The 22,914-nt window shown below is 38.0% G+C and overlaps 1 protein-coding gene across 1 annotated transcript in view; it reads right to left on the bottom strand.

Moving 5' to 3' along the window:
- The window catches only part of npr1a (natriuretic peptide receptor 1a), a 95,512-nt gene that overhangs the window by 30,429 nt on the left and 42,169 nt on the right, over positions 1–22,914 (bottom strand). Inside the window, exon 5 of the mRNA XM_053231266.1 lies at positions 17,880–18,015. Within this exon, the coding sequence (XP_053087241.1) occupies positions 17,880–18,015 (136 nt within the window). The remainder of the gene's footprint in view (positions 1–17,879; positions 18,016–22,914) is intronic.

The following is a 22,914-nucleotide window of genomic DNA, read 5'->3' as shown; positions in this document are numbered from 1 at the left end:
TGTTTTTGAACCATGCTGGATAGAAACGAGTCAGTCGACACTTTTCTACATCCTTGTTTCCTCTCTGGTGAGTCAGTCAGGCATTTGGAAGCTGTTCACAAAGAATTGTCTTTGGTGTTGCCAAGAATTTCTAGCCGTAGAACAGCTCTGGTGCGAGCGTCTGCTCGAAATTCCACCAGAACTGGATGAGTGTCAGTGTGCATTATGTCAACCCACAAAGTACTTTTTTTGCAGAACACAAATGCAATAAAAAAAAAAATGATAACACTTTTTCCACATCGCCATTACAATATAGTACCTTGTTTCCAAATAGATATTTGAATCACATGTACAGTACATGTGTGTTTTGTAAAAATCGTTAATATGCAAGAATATTATTTATTATGCAAAAGTTAGTTCTCGTCCACTAATTTGATTGGTCGAGCAGCGTTCTTAGAGTGCTAATATAATATAATATTATATGCTAATATTATAATCCTATAACTGCACTGGGGTATTTCACATTTACATTTACATTTACATTTATGGCATTTGGCAGACGCCCTTATCCAGAGCGACTTACAGTAGTGCTTTGAAGCTTTGAAGTCTATCAAAAATACATACAAAACGGTTACTACAGTGACATCATCAGCAGACATGGAAAATTATAATTTTCAGTAATATAACTTTTGACTTAAAATATGAAAACACGTCAGATGAAGATGAAAAGGAAGAAGGGAAGCCAATTTCACCGGAAATACCTTTAACAGGAGTCTACAAATCAATGTGAGCTAGCTAGCCAGCTAGCCGACATGCTATAAAAATGAGTGTGGCTTCTTCAGGATCTATTTCTGCTAGCAAAAATAAACAAAACATTTACTGTACATTTACATTTACTCTACCATACTGTGTCTGAAATGTCACTTACTCAATATTAATTTCTCGTTTATAGAACTGTTGTATAAAAGCAATATTGCACTCACAATCGTGTGGTTGTACTGAATATCAGCACGGTTGTGATTAGCTACAGTACTCTCCCTGCAGGGCTTGTGCCTACGGCCAAATCACAGCCGTGCCAATATTCAGTATAACTGTACGAGTGCTCGTGTGATACTGCTTGAATATAATTCGATATTTTCTTCTGTGTTGTCTCATAAAGGTGTTTACAGATCAAGTAAGGAATTAAACACTTGAGAGCTTAGTGTTTTTATTCCTCTTACACCACAGCAATTTGCCAGCTATACTGTTTTTTTAAAATTAAAGAATGACATGCTATGTATTTTGTAAACATTTATGGTTGTGAACATCCATGAAACAAGCTAGTTCCTGTTATGACATATTGATATTGCAGCTACTATATAAACTGCCAAAGCACTGAAACTGGAGACTCCTTCAATAAATGTTAAATAAACATTCTTGTCCGTACAGAAAACTTCACCATATCAATATTATGATTATACATTTTTCTTTGTTGAATAACACCAAGGTTTTTTAAATTCCATTTATTATTAGGCTTAGATTATTTGGAGAGTGCGCTATACAAGTCCCTGTGAATGAGGTGTTACTGTAGAAACAATAATGCAGCAACCTGTGATTTGAATTATAGTGAGAACTACTTTCAGGGCTGCTGTTGTAGAAAATTAATCAACACCTTCTGACCAGTCAGATCTGAGAATTCAACAACACTGAAGTATAAATGGAAAATAACTTTCAAAGTGCAGAATTCAGTCGGAATAATGTCTCTGTTACAGTGCAGAACGTAGACAAATGACCCAGAGACAAAGCTGCACTTAGTACAAGGGTTCAAGATGCAAGCAGGACCAACATTCACTGAGAAGCAAGACTAGGTGACAGGGATCGTATACATGAACATCTGCAAGGATGTTTGGGTTAGATACTTCTGAAGAGTTGAACAGAACACAGCTAAGATCTCATGTGTTGTCCGGATAGAGACAGATAAACAAATGATAGAAAAACAAACCAGATATGGCAAGAAGAAGTAAAACAGCATTTGTCAAATGTTTGGCAATCAGAAGTGACAATGACATCCAAAGAAAGCAGGGACTAAGGACAAAGGCGAGCTTGAAAGAATGTGGAAAATTACAAACAAAGTTGTACCCTTAGTACCAGAAGCACTTTAGGAATTGCTCATGAATTAAACGTCAAGGACCGAATGTTGGCAAGTACCATTTCATATTCATACACAACTGAAAACAATTAGGCACTGAGGGAAATAAAGAGAGGCCCAATTCTGTGCCAAAGGTCTCCTCACAGGAAGGGAGCGTCTGTCACAGGAAGTGCTGCATGTTGGCCTCAGCTGGCAACTAATCTAATAAGCGCAGAGAGACAGGGAGGGCGAGTGACGCTTGACTCCAGGGCCGTGCTCAGATTCCCTCTCCCGAGTGAAATCTGAGTGAGGGAGTGAGGACAGGGTGGGGAACATGGGTTTAGGAAAACATGTCACGGCTACAGGATGTCCTCATTGCACACACACCGAGTCGGAGAGGGTGCAGGGGGTCAACGGTTAGAACATGCAGCAAGCAGGATTGGGTTATGAAGACATCTGAGAAGTCGTAGCACTGTGTGAAACCTGATCCCTCTGACTCCAATAGACCAGAGAGAGACAGAGCGAGAGAGAAAAATGGGTTCTCTGATAAAAATGATGGTACAAAAAGGCCTGGAGATTCCGTAGGGAATTGGAGATTTGCGTTGGCTGTTAACCAGAAATAGCTGTTTAAAAATTCTTCATTTCAAATTAATCTCTTCTATCTATGGAATAGCCTACTGGGGTTTTGTGGCACTGACATGTCCATGTAGACCCACACTGAATCTTTGCATTATATAATCTCTTTCTCATTACTGAATTGAAAAGTATTTTTTGAGTCATTATCACAAATTCTTCTAAATTTGGGTCTTCTTTATTAATCTACATGAGCGAGAATGAGGTACTGCAGTTTTTTCCTGTTTGACTCTGTGCTCAAGTGCACTGGATGTGATTTTCGGTTCATTTCATTTCCAATGCACTGGAACACAGGGCTCTGTAGCGCTCACATGGCCAAGAAGAACAGTACTGACTTCTGGAATAATGGAGTACTGAAGCATCTTGTTTTTAAATGAAGTGCATATGAATTGTGTGAATGGGAAAGTGACAATGATGCAAAAGTGATTGCGCAGATGATTGCGCTGTTTTGGTGGTAAATTGCTTCAGCATGAATTCGGGGATACAGTTTAGTTTCTGGGTAATTAGACGCCGACAGAGAAAAAAGGAGTCTTATTCTGGAAATCTAGCTACGTCAGCTAATGAAACACCATAAATTATACTATATATCCCCTAAGTACATATAAGACATAAGATAGAAAATATATAAGTTATAGCTTTACCTCTGACATTTACAAAGACACTGGAGACTCCTTCCAGCCTTCAGTTATGTGGTGCATAAGAGCTGTTGTTACAGATAATTAATCAACACCTTCTGATCAATCACAATGAAGAATTCAACAGCACTGAGGTATAACATGATATACCCTCTTTCATCCAAAGAGGACGGAAAAGCAAGAGCTTTTTGATCAGGAAAAATTATTTCTGGTTTTGGATCTGAACTCTTGCATAAGAACACAGAGCTGGAACACTGCTTACAGATCACAATCCTAACTGATTAAGACAGACAGCCCTTGCCTCAGGCATGCTTTCAGAAATTTTAGAAGGCCTCCTGCTCTCTACATTCTTTCCTGGGAAATGGAAAAAATGCTATGCTAATAATATTTTTAATTGACTGTTCGAGACAACTTTCAAACGTCAACCCTAATGTCCACACAGCGAGAGCTTCTAAACTGAGGGACTGAATGCTAAAAGCTAACACATGTTGGAGCGCTGAGCCAAAAGCTCATGTTGGCACCCAGGGGAGGCACAAAGGTCCACATATGACACCATGGAGACCTCGCAGACCCTGATCAGGAGCATCTGTGAGGAGATGCAGGCCAGGAAGGTTTATCAGCCGGAAGTGTGCGAATCAAGAGATAACACAAGTGGCTGTATTTCTAAAGGCTTGACATTTACAGCTTCTGTAAATTGCTCAGTCTTAATTTTGCAAAAATCCCTCACTGCATTCTCGTTCTGCACAAATTGCACATTTGGCCTACAAAAAAGCCCCAAAGCAGCCCAGATCCACTGCACACATTTGAAAACAACATAATCAACTCAGTCGTAAGTGACAACAATCTAATATTGGCTTGTGATTAGAGTTACGGGGTAATTACTGCAGTTCATACTACACACTCCCAAATCAGCTTCCAATCCAACAGAAAATTTCGGTTTCAAAATGTTCTACGGCAGCCAAAATCTCTAATTGAATCAAACCAGACGTAAAATGCCAGCTAACCGTGCCATTGTTTAATGAAAGCTAATCGAATGGCTAAGTATCAATACTTGGTGAGTTTTGTGACAGGCTTGTACTGTATTTTACCCACTGAAACAAGTATTTAAATAATGTAAATAATCTGCATTTTTCTTAGGCAAGCCTCCTAAATACAGCAAATGCATTGCTTACAAATGAACATACGAAATCGATTTATTGAGAGAATCTAATGCAGATATAACTGTGCAACTAGCAGCAGCTGCCAGAGTCTCAGTATTAATGCACTTAATTACACAACACAAACACTGTCCTTTATAGCAAAACTGAAAAATAGAGTTCACAGCTGGTAACACTTCCAAATGATATACAGAATGCCACTGATAATACTGAACAGAGTTTTGATCTGTAATGTGCATAAATGTACAAGTGTGTGGTAAAGAAAATTTTCAACACTATAGATTATACATCATTTTATACATAATTCTTTCTAAGTCATGACCGAGCAAATGTTTCCCATCAGGACATTGTTCATTTGACCTTTTTTCAAGGTATTTAGTATATTGCATATATATATATATATATATATATATATACATATATATATATATATATATATATATATATATATATATATATATATATATATAGTTGTTTGGAGGATTCGTGACATTATTGGTAACATTATTGGTCTGTCCTGAAACAAGGACAAAACATCCAGCATTTCTACTTAATGCTGGTACTGACTTTTGACACTGCATTTGAAATCAGCGCACATGATTGTATTGTTTTAGGGCTTTTCAGTGACACATTTGTGCTTTTTCAGTCAAAAGAACATTTTTGGAAAAGTTTCCATCTGGATGTCCATTGATCTGAAATCAGATCAGAGGCCAGCAGGAGATTTATTAACCATTTAGGATAGACAAAGAGAGAGAAAGAGAGAGAGAGAGTTCCACTTAAAGTAATGGAGGTTCAATATCATGGCCCCCTATGGGAGCTCTAAAGCTAAGCCATTAGATAAGAGTGTAGTATGTATGGGTGTGTGTGTGTGTGTGTGTCTGGGATTTTATTAAATGCTCTACACCACACATGCTGTTAACTCCAGTGTAATGTAAGTGTGGATTAGTGTGCTCAGAAGGTTCTTTAAAGATCAGCATGACCTTGATACAACATGAACTCCGAAATTGACTGAACCTTCTGCATGAACTTTGTGAACATGCTACTGCTACTGAGCGTCCACGTTTGGAGGAATTACAAAATACACACACACACACACATACACACACACACACACACACACACACACACACACACAAAATCTTATCACAAGTTCACAGGATTCTTCTTCCTCTCTTTTTCCTCCTACCACAAAAGCTGTAATGGTCACATTACCTTTCAGATGGTGTTGTGTAGAAGCAGACATCCTCTACAAGGAGAAAAAAAAACCTTTTCTAAATCAGTGTCACGCTCCTGACCTCCTCCACTCTGCGTGGTGCATGCAATATGATATCACTGAATAAAATGTGCCTTATAACAGATCTTCTCCTTTCTTCTCATGGGTTTTTATTATGTAGGTACTGTATGAAAAGCCAAAAAAGTTGATCAGCCAGATGATGTAACACATTGGATCAACAAGTGAATGGACTTGTACAAAAATACTGTTGAATTGTCAAATCTGATTGGTCAGAAGGTGTTGATTCATCTTCTATAATAGCAGCTCTGGCAGTAGTTCTGGCTGTAAGGCAAATCACAGGTTTATATTAATGCACTCTTTCTAATATGTTGTCATTTCTATAGTAAGGGCTTACACAGGGACCTGTATGGCAAATGCTGCACATAATTTATGCGTAACAATAAGTGGATTAAAAAATATTGCTATTTAACACAATGTCTAGACGTTACTCTGCTGAGGCTTTCTGTTTAGAGAATGCTTAATATTTATGAAAGCTATTTTCTTCTAGAGAAAGACAGAGAACTTCTCAATTATGGGATAAGCTCAATGTTTTTTCTCATTATTAGCTTCAGGAGAGAGAGAGAGAGAGAGAGAGAAAAGAAAGACTGGTGAGGGATCAGTTTATAGCTGTGTTGTAGTTTATAGCTGCTATAACGTAAGTGATAACAGGAACTTGTTTTGCGGACATTCCACAAGATTAAATGTAATTAAAAACAGATAAAACTATGATGCGTTGTTATTTAATTAACAGAAAATCAAAAACGTTAGCGTTGACAATCTACTGCGGTACACACGGAATAAAACATGCTGTAAAGTGTGATAATAAGAAAATAATCAACTTCAGGGTGGTCTACAGGACTTTCCAGGTTTACTTTGCAGGGCTACTGAGTACTTCCTTAAAAACGTATATGTGGCAAAATTACTGGCACCCCTAAAAATAGTTACATTAATTGCAAAAGAATTGTCATGCTTATAAAAAATATGATTCACTCTCCATTCATTGTCCATTTGTTTTATTTTTGTTCTTGACTTACTTTGAGGTTAGACATGTGTAAAACCTTTCTGTCGTCCATTACCATGGGTGAGTCATGATGTTATCAGGCTTAAATCGGCTATTTGACGTCATAGCAACACTAAAGACGGAAACAATAGAGTGGACTGGATCAAGAGAAAAATCAAAAGAACGAAAGATGGGGGTGGGGTACTGTTTCGAAACAAAGCAGCATATTCAAGTCTGTTCAGTGTAATTTCATTTGAGCTATAATTCAGGAGTCCTATAAACAGCCTGGGATGACAACAGAACAAGAGGCAGATTAAATAAATGACACAAGGGGCGTGGTCAGGGTGGAGCCACAGCAAGGAAAACAGGAAGCAAACATCATGGGTGTATATTATTTATCATCATTATACAATAAGAGAAAAAAGAAGACTTGCACACTCGAGTTAATACCCCTAGTTTAAAGATTAAACAGTGTGAGTTTATCTTTTTTTTCTTTTCAAACGTCTGTAAATCAGACTAAAGTGAGTCAGACACGGCAGTCACCGAAACACAGGAGTGAGTTTAGAAACATGGGCATGAGAAGAAAGACAGCTCCATGCAGTATCTTTAAACTATAAATGAGATGAAAGCAGTGGAAGAAGAAGAAAAGAAAATGAGTAGGAGTAGGAGAGGGTTATGCTGTGTGTAAAGTAGCTGGAAAGTCTTTAATGTTAGAGAGGTCACACAGTAATGGAGGAAGAGTGAGATGAATAAGACCTGAGTTTAGACAGGTCTGTCGACCTCAGAGACAATGACGCAGATGGCAGAGATAAACAGATGCCCTGTCCCTCCTCCAAACCTTTTCCCCCACATACACATGCACACACACACCCACCCACACACACACACATAATTACAGCTGAGCGGAATAAGGGCATAAACAACATAAAGTGGTCTGGATGTACAGAAGTAAAAGAGAACGGACAACATGGCAACAAGGACGTGATGTGAATGAATCATTTAACTGAGTGAAGTGAAGCAGACAGGAAGAAAGAGAGATGGAGGTGGAAGACTGACTCAATCCACCTCATCACATTACAGAATTGATGCTAACACTTTATTTCAAAGGGTACCTACACTGGACCATCGTAACACATTCATAAGCACTGTATGAATCTTTAATAAAAAATAATCCTGGAGGTTTTCGGTAATGCTAGAGCTGATATTAATGTTTAATGCAGTTTTATGACTCTGTCTTAACATGAAAAAGAAATGAGAGAATGTTTTAATTATTCATTATATCCGTTATATGGCTAGATATGAACTGTTGTCTGTGTAATTTTCAGGCTTATGATACGAGATATTAGTCTGTCTTCATCAACAGCACAATTGCAAAGATTTCAGATTTTATATGAATTAAAACCTTATAATCGTTACACATTCCACTTCTCAGCATGCGACAGTGTGATGGTTCCCAGCTTGGCCAATGCCGTGTGTGCTTTTATTCTTAGTTCTCCATGTGCTTTTGTTTATGTTTTGCCTTGTGATGTTTTAATTTTGGACTTGTTGCTTGGCTGTCATGCCATTGGTTTGTTATCTGATTGTGTTCACCTAGTTTGTGTTATTTATTGATTTGCCTATTTTGCCTATTTATACCCCTTTGACTCTGAGTATCTTTGCAATGGCTTATCATATGTTTGCGTTGTTTTTTAGTTTCCTCCTGTTTGCCTCGCTTATGATTGTGACTTATCTGTAGTTGATATTTTCTGCCTGTGCTACGACCCACACAATGGGTAATGACTACAATAATAAAGTATACACTTTATGCACTTGCATCCCGCCTCATTCACCTACACGTTAAAGCCATCTTAAATTTTGAGAAATTTATTTGCTATATATATATATCTAGCTACGTATATCTAGGTTCATTCCACTACAACATCACAAACCCTATAGGAAGGGGTTAAGCTTCTAGCTTAGTGGTTAAGTCGCTGGACTCCTGATCGGAAGGTTGGGAGTTCAAATCCCAGCACCACCAGGCTGCCACTGCTGGGCCCTTGAGCAAGGCCCTTAACCCTCAACTGCTCAGTTGTATAAATAAGATAATTGTAAGTCACTCTGGATAAGGGCGTCTGCCAAATGCCATAGATGTAAATGCATATGGCATGTAAATGAATGATTATCATGCAAACGCTCAAGCTAAAGGGCTATAGCTATTTATCAGCTGAATGAATGATTTTTATACACTCAGAATAAAGTAGTAATTAATTTTATGTTTATAACACTGTTATAACGTATATGTACACCAATGATTATACTTATTTAAGCCCATATGGCAGCTAAATGAACAATTTTCATGCCCACAAACTAAAGTTGTGATCAGCTTTGTATATTTAGACAGATTGATTCACATTATAAAAGTGTGTTAATATGTATTGTCTATCTTCACATATTTAGAAAGCCATTATGTCAGCTGAATGAATGGGCTAAAAGAATGTCTCAGAAGACACCACAAACCTTCAAGACAACTTTCAAGGTAAGGAGAAAAATGTTGCCATAAAATCTACGCTAGTTCTAACTATTACAACTGTTATGAATTTGCTACGTAGGCCTAATGTGGGTAGCCTTCAAATGAAATATTAATACTTCAAAAGTAACTACGGCACCTAAAATCAAACCTTCAGAAAATGTCCTAAATGTCACTGAAAAGTCTGTGAATTCTGTATCCAAGCCTCAATGACATTTATATTCTTTTTTTTTTTACGGTCATGAAATAAGTTAACCTTAGGAAGACAAGCCTGTCAATCATGATGACACACAAAAAAAAACCTATACATTTTTCTTCCTCTACTTTATATTCTGAAACACTAGTGTTCACACAGACTCCAGTTACTGAAGCACTTACGGAGCATTAAAATACCTCAGGGGAGTGCACCCTACACCCTACACACCATTACGCTGTCCTGGAGCAGTTATTACTCTGTGCTCTGTCTGTCTGGTCCCAGGTGAGGAGAAGCAAGGCAGATATTGGACAGTAGGATTGGATTATGCTCTAGTTAATATCCGAGACTGGATCTGAGGTCCAAGGGGATGACAGAGACAGCTAAAGATAACAATACAGTATAAAATGAACAGAAAGAGAAGTGGAGCGAAAAAAAGACCTCAAAGTCATTTATATTGATTTATTGTGCAGATGATTTTATCCCAAGTGACTCAAATCTGTACTCAGGATCGATTCAGAGAAGGACATCATAATCACAGCTTTGTTTTCACACAAATGGATTTCTATATATGGATATTTTCGCAAACTACTGTTATTATTAATGTTTATTCGTTGCATGATTGTTCCTTATTTTTACTTTTTAAGGTCACTTAATGTCTGAACTGAATGCCATTTCTCCTCCAAGTATGCCTTTTCCCCACTATTATAAAACTTGAAATAATAACTAATGTGTCAAGTTGAACCAATTATGTTATATGACTCCCACTTCCAGAAGTGGATCGCCTTCACACATGGTGAGGTCAGCATCTGAGTTCACTTGAAATGAAACCCAGACCACCGTCTTCAGATGAATCAGAGATTGTTTCTCTGAATCACCCTCGACTCTTGGTATAAATGGGCAAGTCCAGAAAACTGTGCAAGTGTGAAAATATCCGTAGAATTCCAGAACAGAGCATAACAGTTGAGGGTTAAAGTCCTTGCTCCAGGTTTCAGCAGTGGCTCTCTGGTACTTCAGGGACTTGACCTCACAGCGTCCTGGTCACTAGTGCAGACCTCCCATTGGAGTTGAACATCTGTCTTGCATCATAGGTACATTTCCAACATTTCCACCCAAATGTTTCACATATGTTAAGTCAACTTTTGAACAGTTGATTTACTAAGATCCAAAGTAAAGAGCGGTAATGTGAATGTGCAATCTGATAAAGTATATGCAGATGATGTACAAAAGATAAGTGCGTCAACGACAGCCCAAGTAAAGTAGTAACAAAAAAAACATGGAAATAAGATTTTTACCTGTGAAAATTATTCTGAAAATTACCACACAGCTATATAAGATTTAAATGTGGTAATACTCTTCAAAAAAACTTTACAAACATTAAAAAGCAAACTTAAGAAATTCAATGCTGTTGATCTCAGCAGTTTTTATTAAACTATTATTATATATTTGCCACACATTCACACCGCTGAGATCAACTGCTGAGATGTTTTTAAATAACAGAAACAGGCTCATGCAAATTGAATACCTGCCCTTTATGCGTACAAATTAGCGCATGCCGTCTTCATTAGTGCTTGCAGTTTTCATTCCCTCAGTGACTTTCAGGCTTTATAAATTACACTAAAATAATTTTGCACTTTTCAGTAGAAATGCCCCAAACTGCATATTCATTAAGACAAACAACTTTAGACAAGATTTTTTTGCTCATTTGATTGACGCAATTCTCCATAGACCCTATTAGCAAATCAACTTCCGTCATTAGTACATCAGTGTTGCCTTTACTGTTGAACATTCAGCGGTGAAGCAATCAGGTGAAGTCATCAGAGCGCCAGCCAACTTACACAGTCACAGGGAGACAACTTTATTCCAGAAATCTGCTTTCGTCACTTTTCATCGTATCCACTTTACTTCAGTAATTTGTCAAATCTGTCCACCTCAGCCAAATATATTTTTACATATCCTTGATTTCCACTCTTCTTGGCAAATTTCTCAGAAAATCATGTGGATGGAATCCGTACAAGTGCATCATCAGACCGTAGTCGACTTTCAGTGCTGGGGCTGCCATCTGTCTTAACAGAATAATGACCCTGAGAAAATGGAGCATTCCTCAGACATCAAGGCCTGACGACAAGCCATTTGGCTTCAGAGATGGAGATTTGAGTTCTTAAAAATGTATAATGGGAAATTTATCATCGAAAAAAAAATATGGATGTGATTTATGTGTTTAATCCATGATGTGGTCAGTAAGTCTCGGGAAATATTAGACGAGTGAGCAGCTGTTGAGCAGATGTGTGAAAATCTTTTCTGCTCATTTCTAACAATACACACAAGGCGATCTCTTATACTGATGTCTTCTTTAATACTCGCTGGTTTTCTCTGTTACACCTTGTCAAAAGATTGCATCTAAGGTTCACATACACACATACACACACACACACACACAGCTATAGCAAGCTGAGCCTTCCAGTATTGCCCATGCAGCTAAGAGCTTGCTAGATTGCCGTTAAGTGGCTTTCTGCCGGCATAGCAACAGGTAGTAAAACTAAAGATTACAGTAACTGGGAAAGAGAGTGCTGCAGAGAGCAATGGAGAAAAAATACAAAGAAATTCTACAACACAGATCCTTCGATCTATCTCACTGGGTCTCTTTCTCTCACAGATGAAAGTGTCGTCATCTCAAGTCCCAATTTTGACTGCATTTATTGAATGGAACAGCTATTTTTGCAAGGACAGCTACGAGAAGGTGGTCAGCTTTGTGGTGTAGCTCTCAGAGTCAATTAGAGGCAAAGGAACAGTCAATTCAGTGTGTGACCACGGAGAGAAAGCAGAGCTCAGAAAACCCCTGAGAAACTCAAAGCCAACTCTCAATACATTCCCAGGAGCAATTCCACAAACAGGCTGCAAAACTGTAATGCTCAAAGGACAAGTGGGACACAAGAGGAAGTACCATACCTCGAAAAAGTTTACCAAGATTTACAAGTTAATTTCAACTTGTCGAAGAAGATCCTTGCTCAAAAATCTGCAGATAATGATTTTTATAAATTTTTTACTAACAAGAATAGAGTTGCCTATTGACTGTTGTACATATTACCTTTAACGTAGAATCACTTAATACATTATTTAATTATTTTTGTTACTTTTTTAAATACTGGCTTGCAAATATGCATCTCAAATACCTCAAGCACAGCACTCACTGTGTCGTGTTCACAATGTTAGTTCAAAAGTTACATCAATATTCAAACTTCCTTGTATTCAGAGTTGGGTTACACAGCTGCTTAAGTCGATTTACTAATTATTAAAATGATGGATGGATGGATGGATGGATAGTACTTTATTGATCCCCAAGGTGAAATCTGGGTGCTAAAACAGCCAAAGGCATTGGTAAAATAGAAAGCAATACAAATAATAAATAGATAAAGTCAGATATTTGACACATATTAACAAATCACACGCAGTGCAATGACTACTTACTGTAGTCATGTGATACTAAATCAAGGGCATGGAACGCTAAGGTGTGCTCAGAATATAGGCTATTTTATTGCACTTTTAACTCTCTATTTTGAGTTTTCAAATTAATTCAATATATCTTTGTTTAATTTCATAACTTCTTATAATGAAAATGTGCCTATGGCTTGCAGGATAAGCTGACTGAGCACTCTTCTTAATGCAAGTGCAGTTCATAATTTTATTTATATAAAATTCACTCCTTGAGCAACGTCTTTTTAAAAAGTGTCCTCTGCTCAAGGCAATTTCACACAAGAAACTTCAACTTAAGGTTAGAAACTGAAGTGCGTCTCTGTTCTCTACAGAGAAGCGCTTAATTCTGTATTTACGTCTGAGGTCTGAATACTGATGTGCAATTTTCTGTAAATCCTCACTGTCCGTGCCCTAAATGTTCACTTGCAAGATCTAGTTCAAGGGTGCTAGACTCCAATCTTGGAGAACCACAGCAGCCAATATTCTCCTTTACTTCACACATCTGATTCATCTCATCAGCTATTGGCCAAGGCTTTCATGTGGTAGAAAAGGTAAAACACTAAGTACTAAGATCTAAGTACTTAGTTCTAAGTACTGCAGTACGGAGTCTCTAAAACAGAACAGTACCCTCTACGGCAGTGAGGTCCCTGGAGGACTTGTGGTTAGGTGGCCAGGTTCGATTCAAGGCCAGGGAACCAACAGTGCGCTGTCAGTGCTGGTCCCAAGTCCGGATAAAATTGGGGAAGGTTGCGTCAGAAGGGCATCCAGCGTAAAAACTGTGCCAAATCAAACACACGGACCAATGATTCTCTGTGGTGACCCCTAACGGGAGTAGCTGAAAGAGGAACAACAACAACCCTCTACAGCAACTTTTTGTAGCCACTGGCCCCTTTAACTATAAAATAAATTCCACGCACCCCTTCAGTATGGATTCATTTAAAAAATTTTAAATGATGTTTTTTTTTTTTTGTGGACCTTTCTATTCCTGAAATTTCCAGGTCTGAGTTGGCGTTGGTGCTTGGACCCCTAAACATAATAACTTTGATAATGTGGGTTGTGATTTCCAATCTGGAAGTCATGGACCCCTGGCTATCATGGATCCCTGGCTATGTTTCCGGGATCTCTGGAGGTCCCCAGACCCCACTTTGAGAACCACCGCTCTACAGTATAGCTATGGTTTTGTCCTCTTATTAATATCTTTAGGTCAGACAGTCAGTACCTTAATGGTAGATTCATGTAGTTGTGTAGATTTTGCTTCAATGTTTGCAGGACGTTCGCAAGGACCTTAACAGCTTAACTGTCTGACCCATCAGACACCGAAAATATTCGCACTGTTAGTAAACAAAACTTAAAACAGGGATAGTACATTCTACATAAGCAGTTGTACATTCAGTATTTACTGCAAATAGTGAGTTCAGAAAAAACCATGTCTAAATGCAGTGCTTTGTTCCATTTGCATGCATTGTTTTAATCTCTATAAAGGCATAAAAATATCTTGTAAATGTGCCAAAAGTGAAAGAATACAATCTCTTGTGTCACATATGATGTTCACATATGATGAAAGCAGTTAGGGAGACAAATGCAAAGCTGAAATTTAGACAAAAGCATTACTAGCCTTTTATTCCTCTCGTACCTGCTGAAACAAATGCACCATTGTTTCCACACAATGTTCTTTGATTTGGATCACACTGGCTAAATTGCCACTAGCCGTCATGCTGGTCCAGACAGCTAGCAAACACACACCAAAACTAAACCTCATTTTAACCCTCCTGTTGATTTACTATTTTTCTCTATCAAAAATATTCAGTGCTGCGAGTGGCAATGTTGGTCACATTAGCATGTGGCTTGCAGATGTATTTGCACGAAGTGCTGTGGCGAGGGAAAACACTGCGAGGGAGAATGCAGTAATAGAGCATGTGCTGAGAGAAAACATGGTTTCATAGAGTCTCACTGTTTTCTCCCTTGGTGCGCTTTCATATACTGTTCTTCTTCACCATGTTCTCTCTATCGGGTTCTCCCTCCCTGCTACCTCACAGTGCTCATTTTACTCAAAAAAACAAAAAAACAAAAAAACAAACTATAATTTAAATTAAAATAGACTATTCCAAAAGGAAGTATAAATCTTGACAGAATCAGTAGCAATGAAGTTTCCTAAAATGAGTGAATCAACAGTAGGTAATACAAAATATTTTAAAATGCGTTATAAACAGTTTTAATGAGCCCGTCCAATTTAGACCACAAGCACACCATCGATGGAACCCTGAGTCAAACACAGCGCAGCCAAATGTGGTTTTATTGGCTCTAATTCAATTGAGAAGAGTTGGTAATACTGAAATAAGTTAATTCGCATGTTCATTTTTGAGTAGCACAGAAACAAGCTCGCAAATTGTCACCTAATTTAATTTCGAATATGAAATAGTTTCACCTCCTACAGCCTCCGAATTACAGAATTATTGTCCGAAACGTCCTGAGAATGAGGATTCTGATTTTTTGATCCGCTTTATTTTTACTATATCCACTATATATTGTATATCCAGCCAATAAATTTTTACACAAAATTTGAGTGTTTTTTCCCCCTCAGAATGTATTACAATTGCTAAACATTAGAATTACTGTTAGTCTCAGTGTGGTGTTGCATCTTTCTTTTGGACCTGTTAAGGCACCAGGGTTCAGAATTGACAATAAAGTCGTACAGATGTACACATTTGAGCTTAAGTTCAATTACAGCTGAGGCTTATCTCTGCTAAGAACATATCCTTAAACTGAATTCTAGATAGTGTGAAAATTAAAAAATTAGTACATTAGGTACTTATTTTTCTGTAATTTGTGCATCTCAGGAATGTAAATGTATAATTCATCCACAGCTGAGTCGCATAACAGTAGACACTTTTCTAGATTGTTTGATTAATCTGATTTTTTTGAAGTTTAGGTTTGAAGCTGAAATGCTGAGATGCAATTTTATTCTCACTGATCATATCTGAGAACTTTCACTATGCATTACTTTGGGAAAGAATAATGATTTAGATCTACAGAAGGCAAGTCAGCCTGGCGTTAGTGAACTATTTTACACCAGTAGCAAAAGTAAGATGAAGAAGTTATTAAACATATTAATAATATTGTAAGAATAAAACAAGATTTTTTTTTTTAAAAAAAATGGCAATAACAGTGTTGAAATAAACAGAAATATCAACAATAAGACTAGCATGGTGGGCTTCGTGAAGCAAAGTCAGGGTGTCTGTGATTTTTTCCCCCTATAAAAGCTATTATATTTATGAATTATGGTATGATATTTATAGTTATTGGCCTGTATGTCTGGTCAATTGAACTGAATGGAATGGGTTTAATCTAAAACCTCAATAACTTGTAAAAAAAAATAGTGTTTGGAGGGGGTCTGCATATTTATTTTACAGTTAAATGGCTCCCTGACTGCAAAAAGGTTTAGACTGCCTGCTGTAAAGAAGTGCAAAGAGATAAATCACTTTTTTATCAAAGTGATAAAAATCAAGGCTGAGTTTCCCAAAAGCATTATAAAGTAAAGATCATCGTAACTGGGAGAGAGAGTGTTCAATGTCATGCTCGCTCTACCATTTAACGCTGATGCTTGTGCTGCGATGCTTTTGGGAAACTCGACCCAATTTAGTTCAGTTTAGTTTCTTGTCTCTAAGAAGGAAATTTGCTTTGCACTATGACTAATAGTAAATAGTAAGGACTAACAGTATACTAACAGTGTTAATAGTTTTAAAGTAAATGATTTTTTATTAAAAATAGTTCTGATTGGAAGAAAGGCTAATATTTCTGAAGAAGAAGATGACGTGTATGAAGATAATCATGATGCAGCTGCACCATGTCGGTAAAATCGGATACCACGTGACCTCTGTGCCTGTCAGTCCCAGTGAAAGAACTCAAAACTCTAAATCTATAATATAAATCTGTCTTTCATACACTGGATTGTTGTTCACCTATCAGGATGATTCTAATATTGTCTAGCTAACTGGCTAGCTAGTATTTTTTAGTGGTTTAATATCTTGGAGAATATAAACAGAGCTGCTAAGATGCCCATCAGCATAGAAAAAAAGGAAATCATTCGGAATATGAAAGAGAAGAGAGCTGTGGACAGCAGCAGCTGATCATGGAGTTTGAGGAACACCCATATGGTTAGTTCCACTCCAGCATTAATCATTTGTAAATGCTTGGTGAACTCACGGTGGCTGCCAGGCTGACATTATCAATCTTGTTATGATATTTATGAGCATCTGCTGGGAAAATGTAGATATGTTAGCATTACTATAGCAGACTGTAAGCTATTTCCCATTTCTCTTCACAGTGCATAAAATCATGCAGATACAGGCCAAGAGCTTCAGTTAATGTTCACACCAGAATGGGGAGAAAATGCTCTCAGTGACTTTAACTGTGGCATGGTTGTTGGTGCCAGATGGGCTGCTTTGAGTATTTCAGAAACTGATTTCCTGGGAATTTCACACACAACAGTCTCTAGACGTTAACCAGAATAGGACCAAAAAACTAAAAACATCCTGTGAGCGGCACTTCTGTAGGCAGAAACGAGAGATCTGAGGGGAATGGACTGGTTTGAGCTAACAGAAAGGTTACAGTAACTCAAATAACCACTCTTTACAACCGTGGTGAGCAGAAAAGCATCTCAGAACGCACAACACATCAAACCTTGATGCTGATGGGCTACAATAAAAGAAGACCACTCCACTCCATGCCTGTCGGCCAAGAACTGGAATCTGGGCTACAATGGGTACAGGTTCACGGAAACTGACAGTTAAAGAACTGAAAAAGATGAGGCGATGTTTTTCCAATCTTCAACACCTGTATGTTTGTTTGGGAAAGCATGCTGCTGTTTCTGACATGACATAAAGCATAAATGCCTATATTTTCACCCAGATCTAGAGACTGACCATGGAAAGTACGGTTCCACATCCTCTTGGTGACCACATTACCCGGTGGTTTCTGTCCTGACTGGTTCATAGTCTCGTTCAGGGCATGAGAGTAGAGCAGCACTCCATCATGGAAGCCTCCGGCTATCAGGTTCATCTGAAAAAAAAAAGAAAAAAAAAAGAATAAGAGAACAATGATAGTCAATATCTCAAACTGACTGACTGAGCACCAGTGTTTAGTGGTTAAATGGATGCCATGCAGTGTAGGTAATGTCATTCTGGGAGCAGACAACATCAACAAACCCAGGTGCAATCGTAAAGGTCAAAGTGAGCTATTATTTCTACACTGAATATAAGCATACACACAACACCATACACACACTGCTGTTCTGAGAATAATACACCATCCAATGTGACTCAGTGGTGGTCCTATGGTTCCTATCCATTGAGTCTTCGATGGACAATGTGTGTGCGTGTGTGTGTGTGTGTGTGTGTGTGTATATGTGTGTGTGTGTGTGTGTGCGCATAGCAACAGATTAGCTACAGTCAAACTTTGCACACTAACAATATGGCAAATGAGTGTAGATATAAAGTAGTTGTATGAATTAGCAACTGAATGTAAATGTAAATGACTTGCTATTAATGAGTTTGATCACATGGAACAATCATGATGTTCCTGGACATGTTAGCAAGCTAGCTTTGTTTGGGGATCAACATATACACTGGCTAGCTAGCACTCTTGTGATCTTGGGATCTTCATATTCAAATTAATGAAAGTAAAAGAAATTTTTTAGCAGATGTTCCCATCCAGAGTGATAAAAAAGGGTTAAGTCGTGCAGAGGTTTGTCTATTTCAGCTGAATCCTGGCGTTCCCTCCTTCATGTGCTTCATTTGGACTCAACTGGTTCAAGATATCCAACTACAGGATAATCTGATCTGATCTGAGAAAGCGATTTGACTCTGAATCGACTCGACTGCAGTAAGTGAACCAAGTATGCCATGTATTTTGGGGTGCAGGTCGAATTTTTTGTAGATGTAAGCTGCTAAACTTGAGCCATGAGAAATAACAACAGAAAATAAATGGTGGATGATATAAACGAAATGTTTTAAGAGGATGTTTTCAGCCCTACTCACTCCTCAGCCTGTTTCCTTTCTTGCTTTTTGGTTTGTTAATGCAGCATGAAACCAAACCAAATAGCAAATAAACCTAGAGTATCCATTTTGAATCAAATGCAGCAAACTGACTAATAGGTGTAAAAGTGCCATATATGTGCAATAGTACAAAGTAAAAAATTCATAAACTGTAACATACAGGTTTTGTAACATAAACGTAGTTTTTACTCCTCAAGGTTTGGCACCATTTATGGACAGACAGCCATGCTGAGAGTTTAGACAGCTGACAATGTATTTGTCCACCAAACATGTCTTGTCTTGTTTGTAATCTCAATATATATTAATAATATCTGTATTACTTAATATTCAGCGATGGCTGCTGTGATTTGAAGTAATCGGTGAAGCATATGCTATTTATACGCTTTATAAACCGCTCTTGGATTGTCTCTTGTCACTATCATTTTTTTTATCATCTCTTCCCCTCAGCTCATTGGGTGATTACATCAACGCTTCAACATTCCCATTCCCCTGTGTCAACACGTTTGTTTCCATTCTTAATCACTGATGATGAATGAGAAAAATATGGGAGATGACAGAGCCCTGAAGGAAAACACACAACACGCAGAGCTATTACTCAACTCCAAGTGGCTTGGGAATGCCAAGTTCAACAGCAATCTTCTCAAGCTGAAAAAAAAAAAAAACTAAAACAAAAAAACAACCCACCTGTCCATTATTTGCTCCAAGATCCAAGAGCTGTAAGGGGGGTCAAGGTCATAAGTGCTTTAATCTCTAGGTGCTGAAGCTGGAACTGCCCTGTGCCAAGCACTCATCAATCAGACATTTATTATTTATTTATCTAAGAAACAACTGGAATGAACTGAACATCCACACGTGGTTTACTGCAGGAGGGCCCAGCTAGGGTTCTGTAAGTCCAGAGTCCAACATCTTTTTGTAATTATCCATCTCTCTCTCTCTCACACACACTCATCCTGGTCATTGTGTAATTATTATATGTATATAATAACATATTAAATTGTGATCAATTGTGAGTAGAACACTAACCATGAAAACAGTTAGTCATATTTCATACCACAGCATGGTTGAATTCTTGAATAATTAAAGTAGTACTGGCTGCACCATAAATGATAGGGTTATATTAATGCACTCGTTCTAATATGTTATTGTTTCTATAGTAACAACTCACACACAGGGACTTTTATGATGGATGCTCCACATAATCTAAGGCTAATAATAAATGGCGTGGATTCTTTTCACATAAGAGCATGGTCAATCATGAAAGCAAAGTTAGCTAATTTCGCTCACATCTTTTTCTTTTTAGCATAATAATTCACAGGTTCCTCAGTGATATAATTTATCTATCTGTTAGTTTACCTTAGTCACATACATTACATGGCCAAACTTATGTGGACCTGCCCATCACATCCATATGCTGAACACTTTTAGGATGAACTCGAGCACCGACTGCACCCCAGACCTCCTCACCAACATCAGTGTCTGACCTCACTAATGCTCTTGTGGCTGAATGATCACAAATCCCCACAGCCGCGCTCCAAAATCTAGTGGAAAGCCTTCCCAGAAGAGTGGAGCTTATTATAACAGCAAATGGGGGATTAAATCTGGAATGGGATGTTCAACAAGGACATATGGGTGTGATGGTCAGGTGTGCACATACTTTTGGTCATGTAGTGTATTTATTCATTTTAAGTATAACGTTGTCCATATTTAAAATTTAACAGACTGACACGTGTGTCGCTGCCTAAGAATACCCTTCATATGAACAATCTTTTTCTGCCACACATAATAAAACTGCTGAAGGCTACGAGTGATGCTCTTAACAACTATTACTAATTTAATCATGTCGTTGTGAAGGCCGTCTTCTCATCTCGCTAATGCTGCGATATTGTGTTGTTATTATCATACTGTTCCACTCCTAATCTGTGTTCAGTGTTTTCCTCTGGTGAAGATATGAACGCAAGACTAAGTTTAGCATCAGCGGCTGCTGTGCGACTCGGAGTGGAAGCAGAACATTGATGCTTCCACTGCTTGACAAGAACGAGCAGTGGAACGTAAAGGAGAGGGGGAAGAGAAAGAGGCGCTTCCAAAAAGAGCAACTGGATAGAGAGAGAAAAACGAATGGGGAGATGAAAAAGTGAAGTTGCTATGGCAACTATAGACATCTGCTGCATGGAGTCATGCACATTGAACATGTGTGTGTGACAGAAAAAGAGAGAGAGAAAGAGAGAGAGAGAGACAGAGAGAGAGAGAGAGAGAGGGATAATGAAATGCAAATAGATGGTAGAAAAGGAGAGATTAATGGAGAAAATGAGCGAGAAGGGAGCAACAAGTACAAGTTTCAAGTCCAGATTAAATCAAGATCATCATAATCATTTTTATATATACAATGCTTTCCATATATAAATACTGTATTCACAGGACTACATTAAAACCTGCATTCATCTGCCAATCATCTTGAGGCAACAGCGCAATGCAAAATATCATGCAGCTACAGGTCAAAAGCTTCAATTAATATTCATATCAAACATCAGAATGTGATCTCAGTGACTCTGACCACAGCAGACAGGTTGGTTTGAGTATTTCAGAAACTGCTGGGATTTTCACACACAAGAGTCTCTAGATACACAGAACGGTCCGAAAAACAAAAAAACATTTTTATTCTGTGGGTAGAAATGGCTTGTTGATGAGAGAAGTCAGTAGAGAATGGCTTGTTGGTTCGAGCAGACAGGAAGGCAACAGTAACTCAAATAACCACTCTTTACAACTGTGGGGAGCTGAAAAGCAACCAAGAATGTACAACCAAGAATGTACAACATGCTGAAACTTGATACAGATGGTCTGTAGCTGCATGATTTTATACACTGCACTTTATTTCAAGTTCAGATCTGCACGTGATGGAAATACGCCTCTGTTTCCGGCGCATTCCACCACTCGCTCGTGTGACTCTCTGAATAGCGCAACCCCAGAGTTACGTCTGAGATGTGAGTGAATCCCGGTGTGTGAAAAGGGAATCCTCTGAACTCGGCCCAAGCTGTTTTGACTTGTCACTTTAATTAAATGGATTTAACCCAAACCTTGGATTATTCATTTACTTGTCAGGTGAAAGTTCAATAATAAAAAGCTCCAAGAAATAGCCACTGTAATTATTGCACACAGTTAAATAACGAGCCTAATAATTGAATATTCGTTCATTAAAACGTCTGCGGAATTTACAGGTAATGGGGTCCCTGGCTGCAACAAGTTGAAGAACCTCTGATATAAACCAGAGGAAAAAGAAATAACTCTGTTGTTACAGTGTGATGACTGTCATTGTGAAAACCGTGTAACAGGGCTTCGAGTTGATGGTTTGAGTTCTGAGCTTCTGAGCGTTCTGGGCTTCTTTTTCTGCTTGCCTTTGCTCAATTTTCCAGTTAACTTGCACTCGGCAAGCTATTTCACATCATCACCATGACTCTGACAATCCAGCTACAAAGACAGTTTTCATGACAATCTAATGTACATCAGCCTGGAGAGTGTCATAAGAAAAATTCAGACTCAGGAATCATGCCGTGACTGCTGACACCTGACTACTGGAAAAGGTCTTTATAACTATTTATATAAGCGTCATGTGTGTTATGTAAGGGCCTTTATGTTTTAATATTTCTCATTAAAATGCAACTCAAAGTGCTTGTTACTGCATACTGAATAATATCATATATATAGAGAAAAAAGGACTTTATTATTAAAAAAGCACATAATTAACAGACTGTAATCTCACACTCAGAGTGAAATTTGTATGTGATGATCATAGTGTAATTACAATAATGTACAATTTGTATATAACCCAAAATACACACCTTATAATCAGAATATTCCCTGTATTGCTCTATATATTGCTGAGTACTCTGTGTATACAGTACTTCATACA

This window comes from Pangasianodon hypophthalmus, chromosome 29 (assembly GCF_027358585.1).
Source record: "Pangasianodon hypophthalmus isolate fPanHyp1 chromosome 29, fPanHyp1.pri, whole genome shotgun sequence".
Classification (NCBI taxonomy): Eukaryota; Metazoa; Chordata; class Actinopteri; order Siluriformes; family Pangasiidae; genus Pangasianodon; species Pangasianodon hypophthalmus.
Note: the sequence above shows the minus strand (reverse complement) of the source record. Positions and strands in the feature narration are given on the sequence as shown.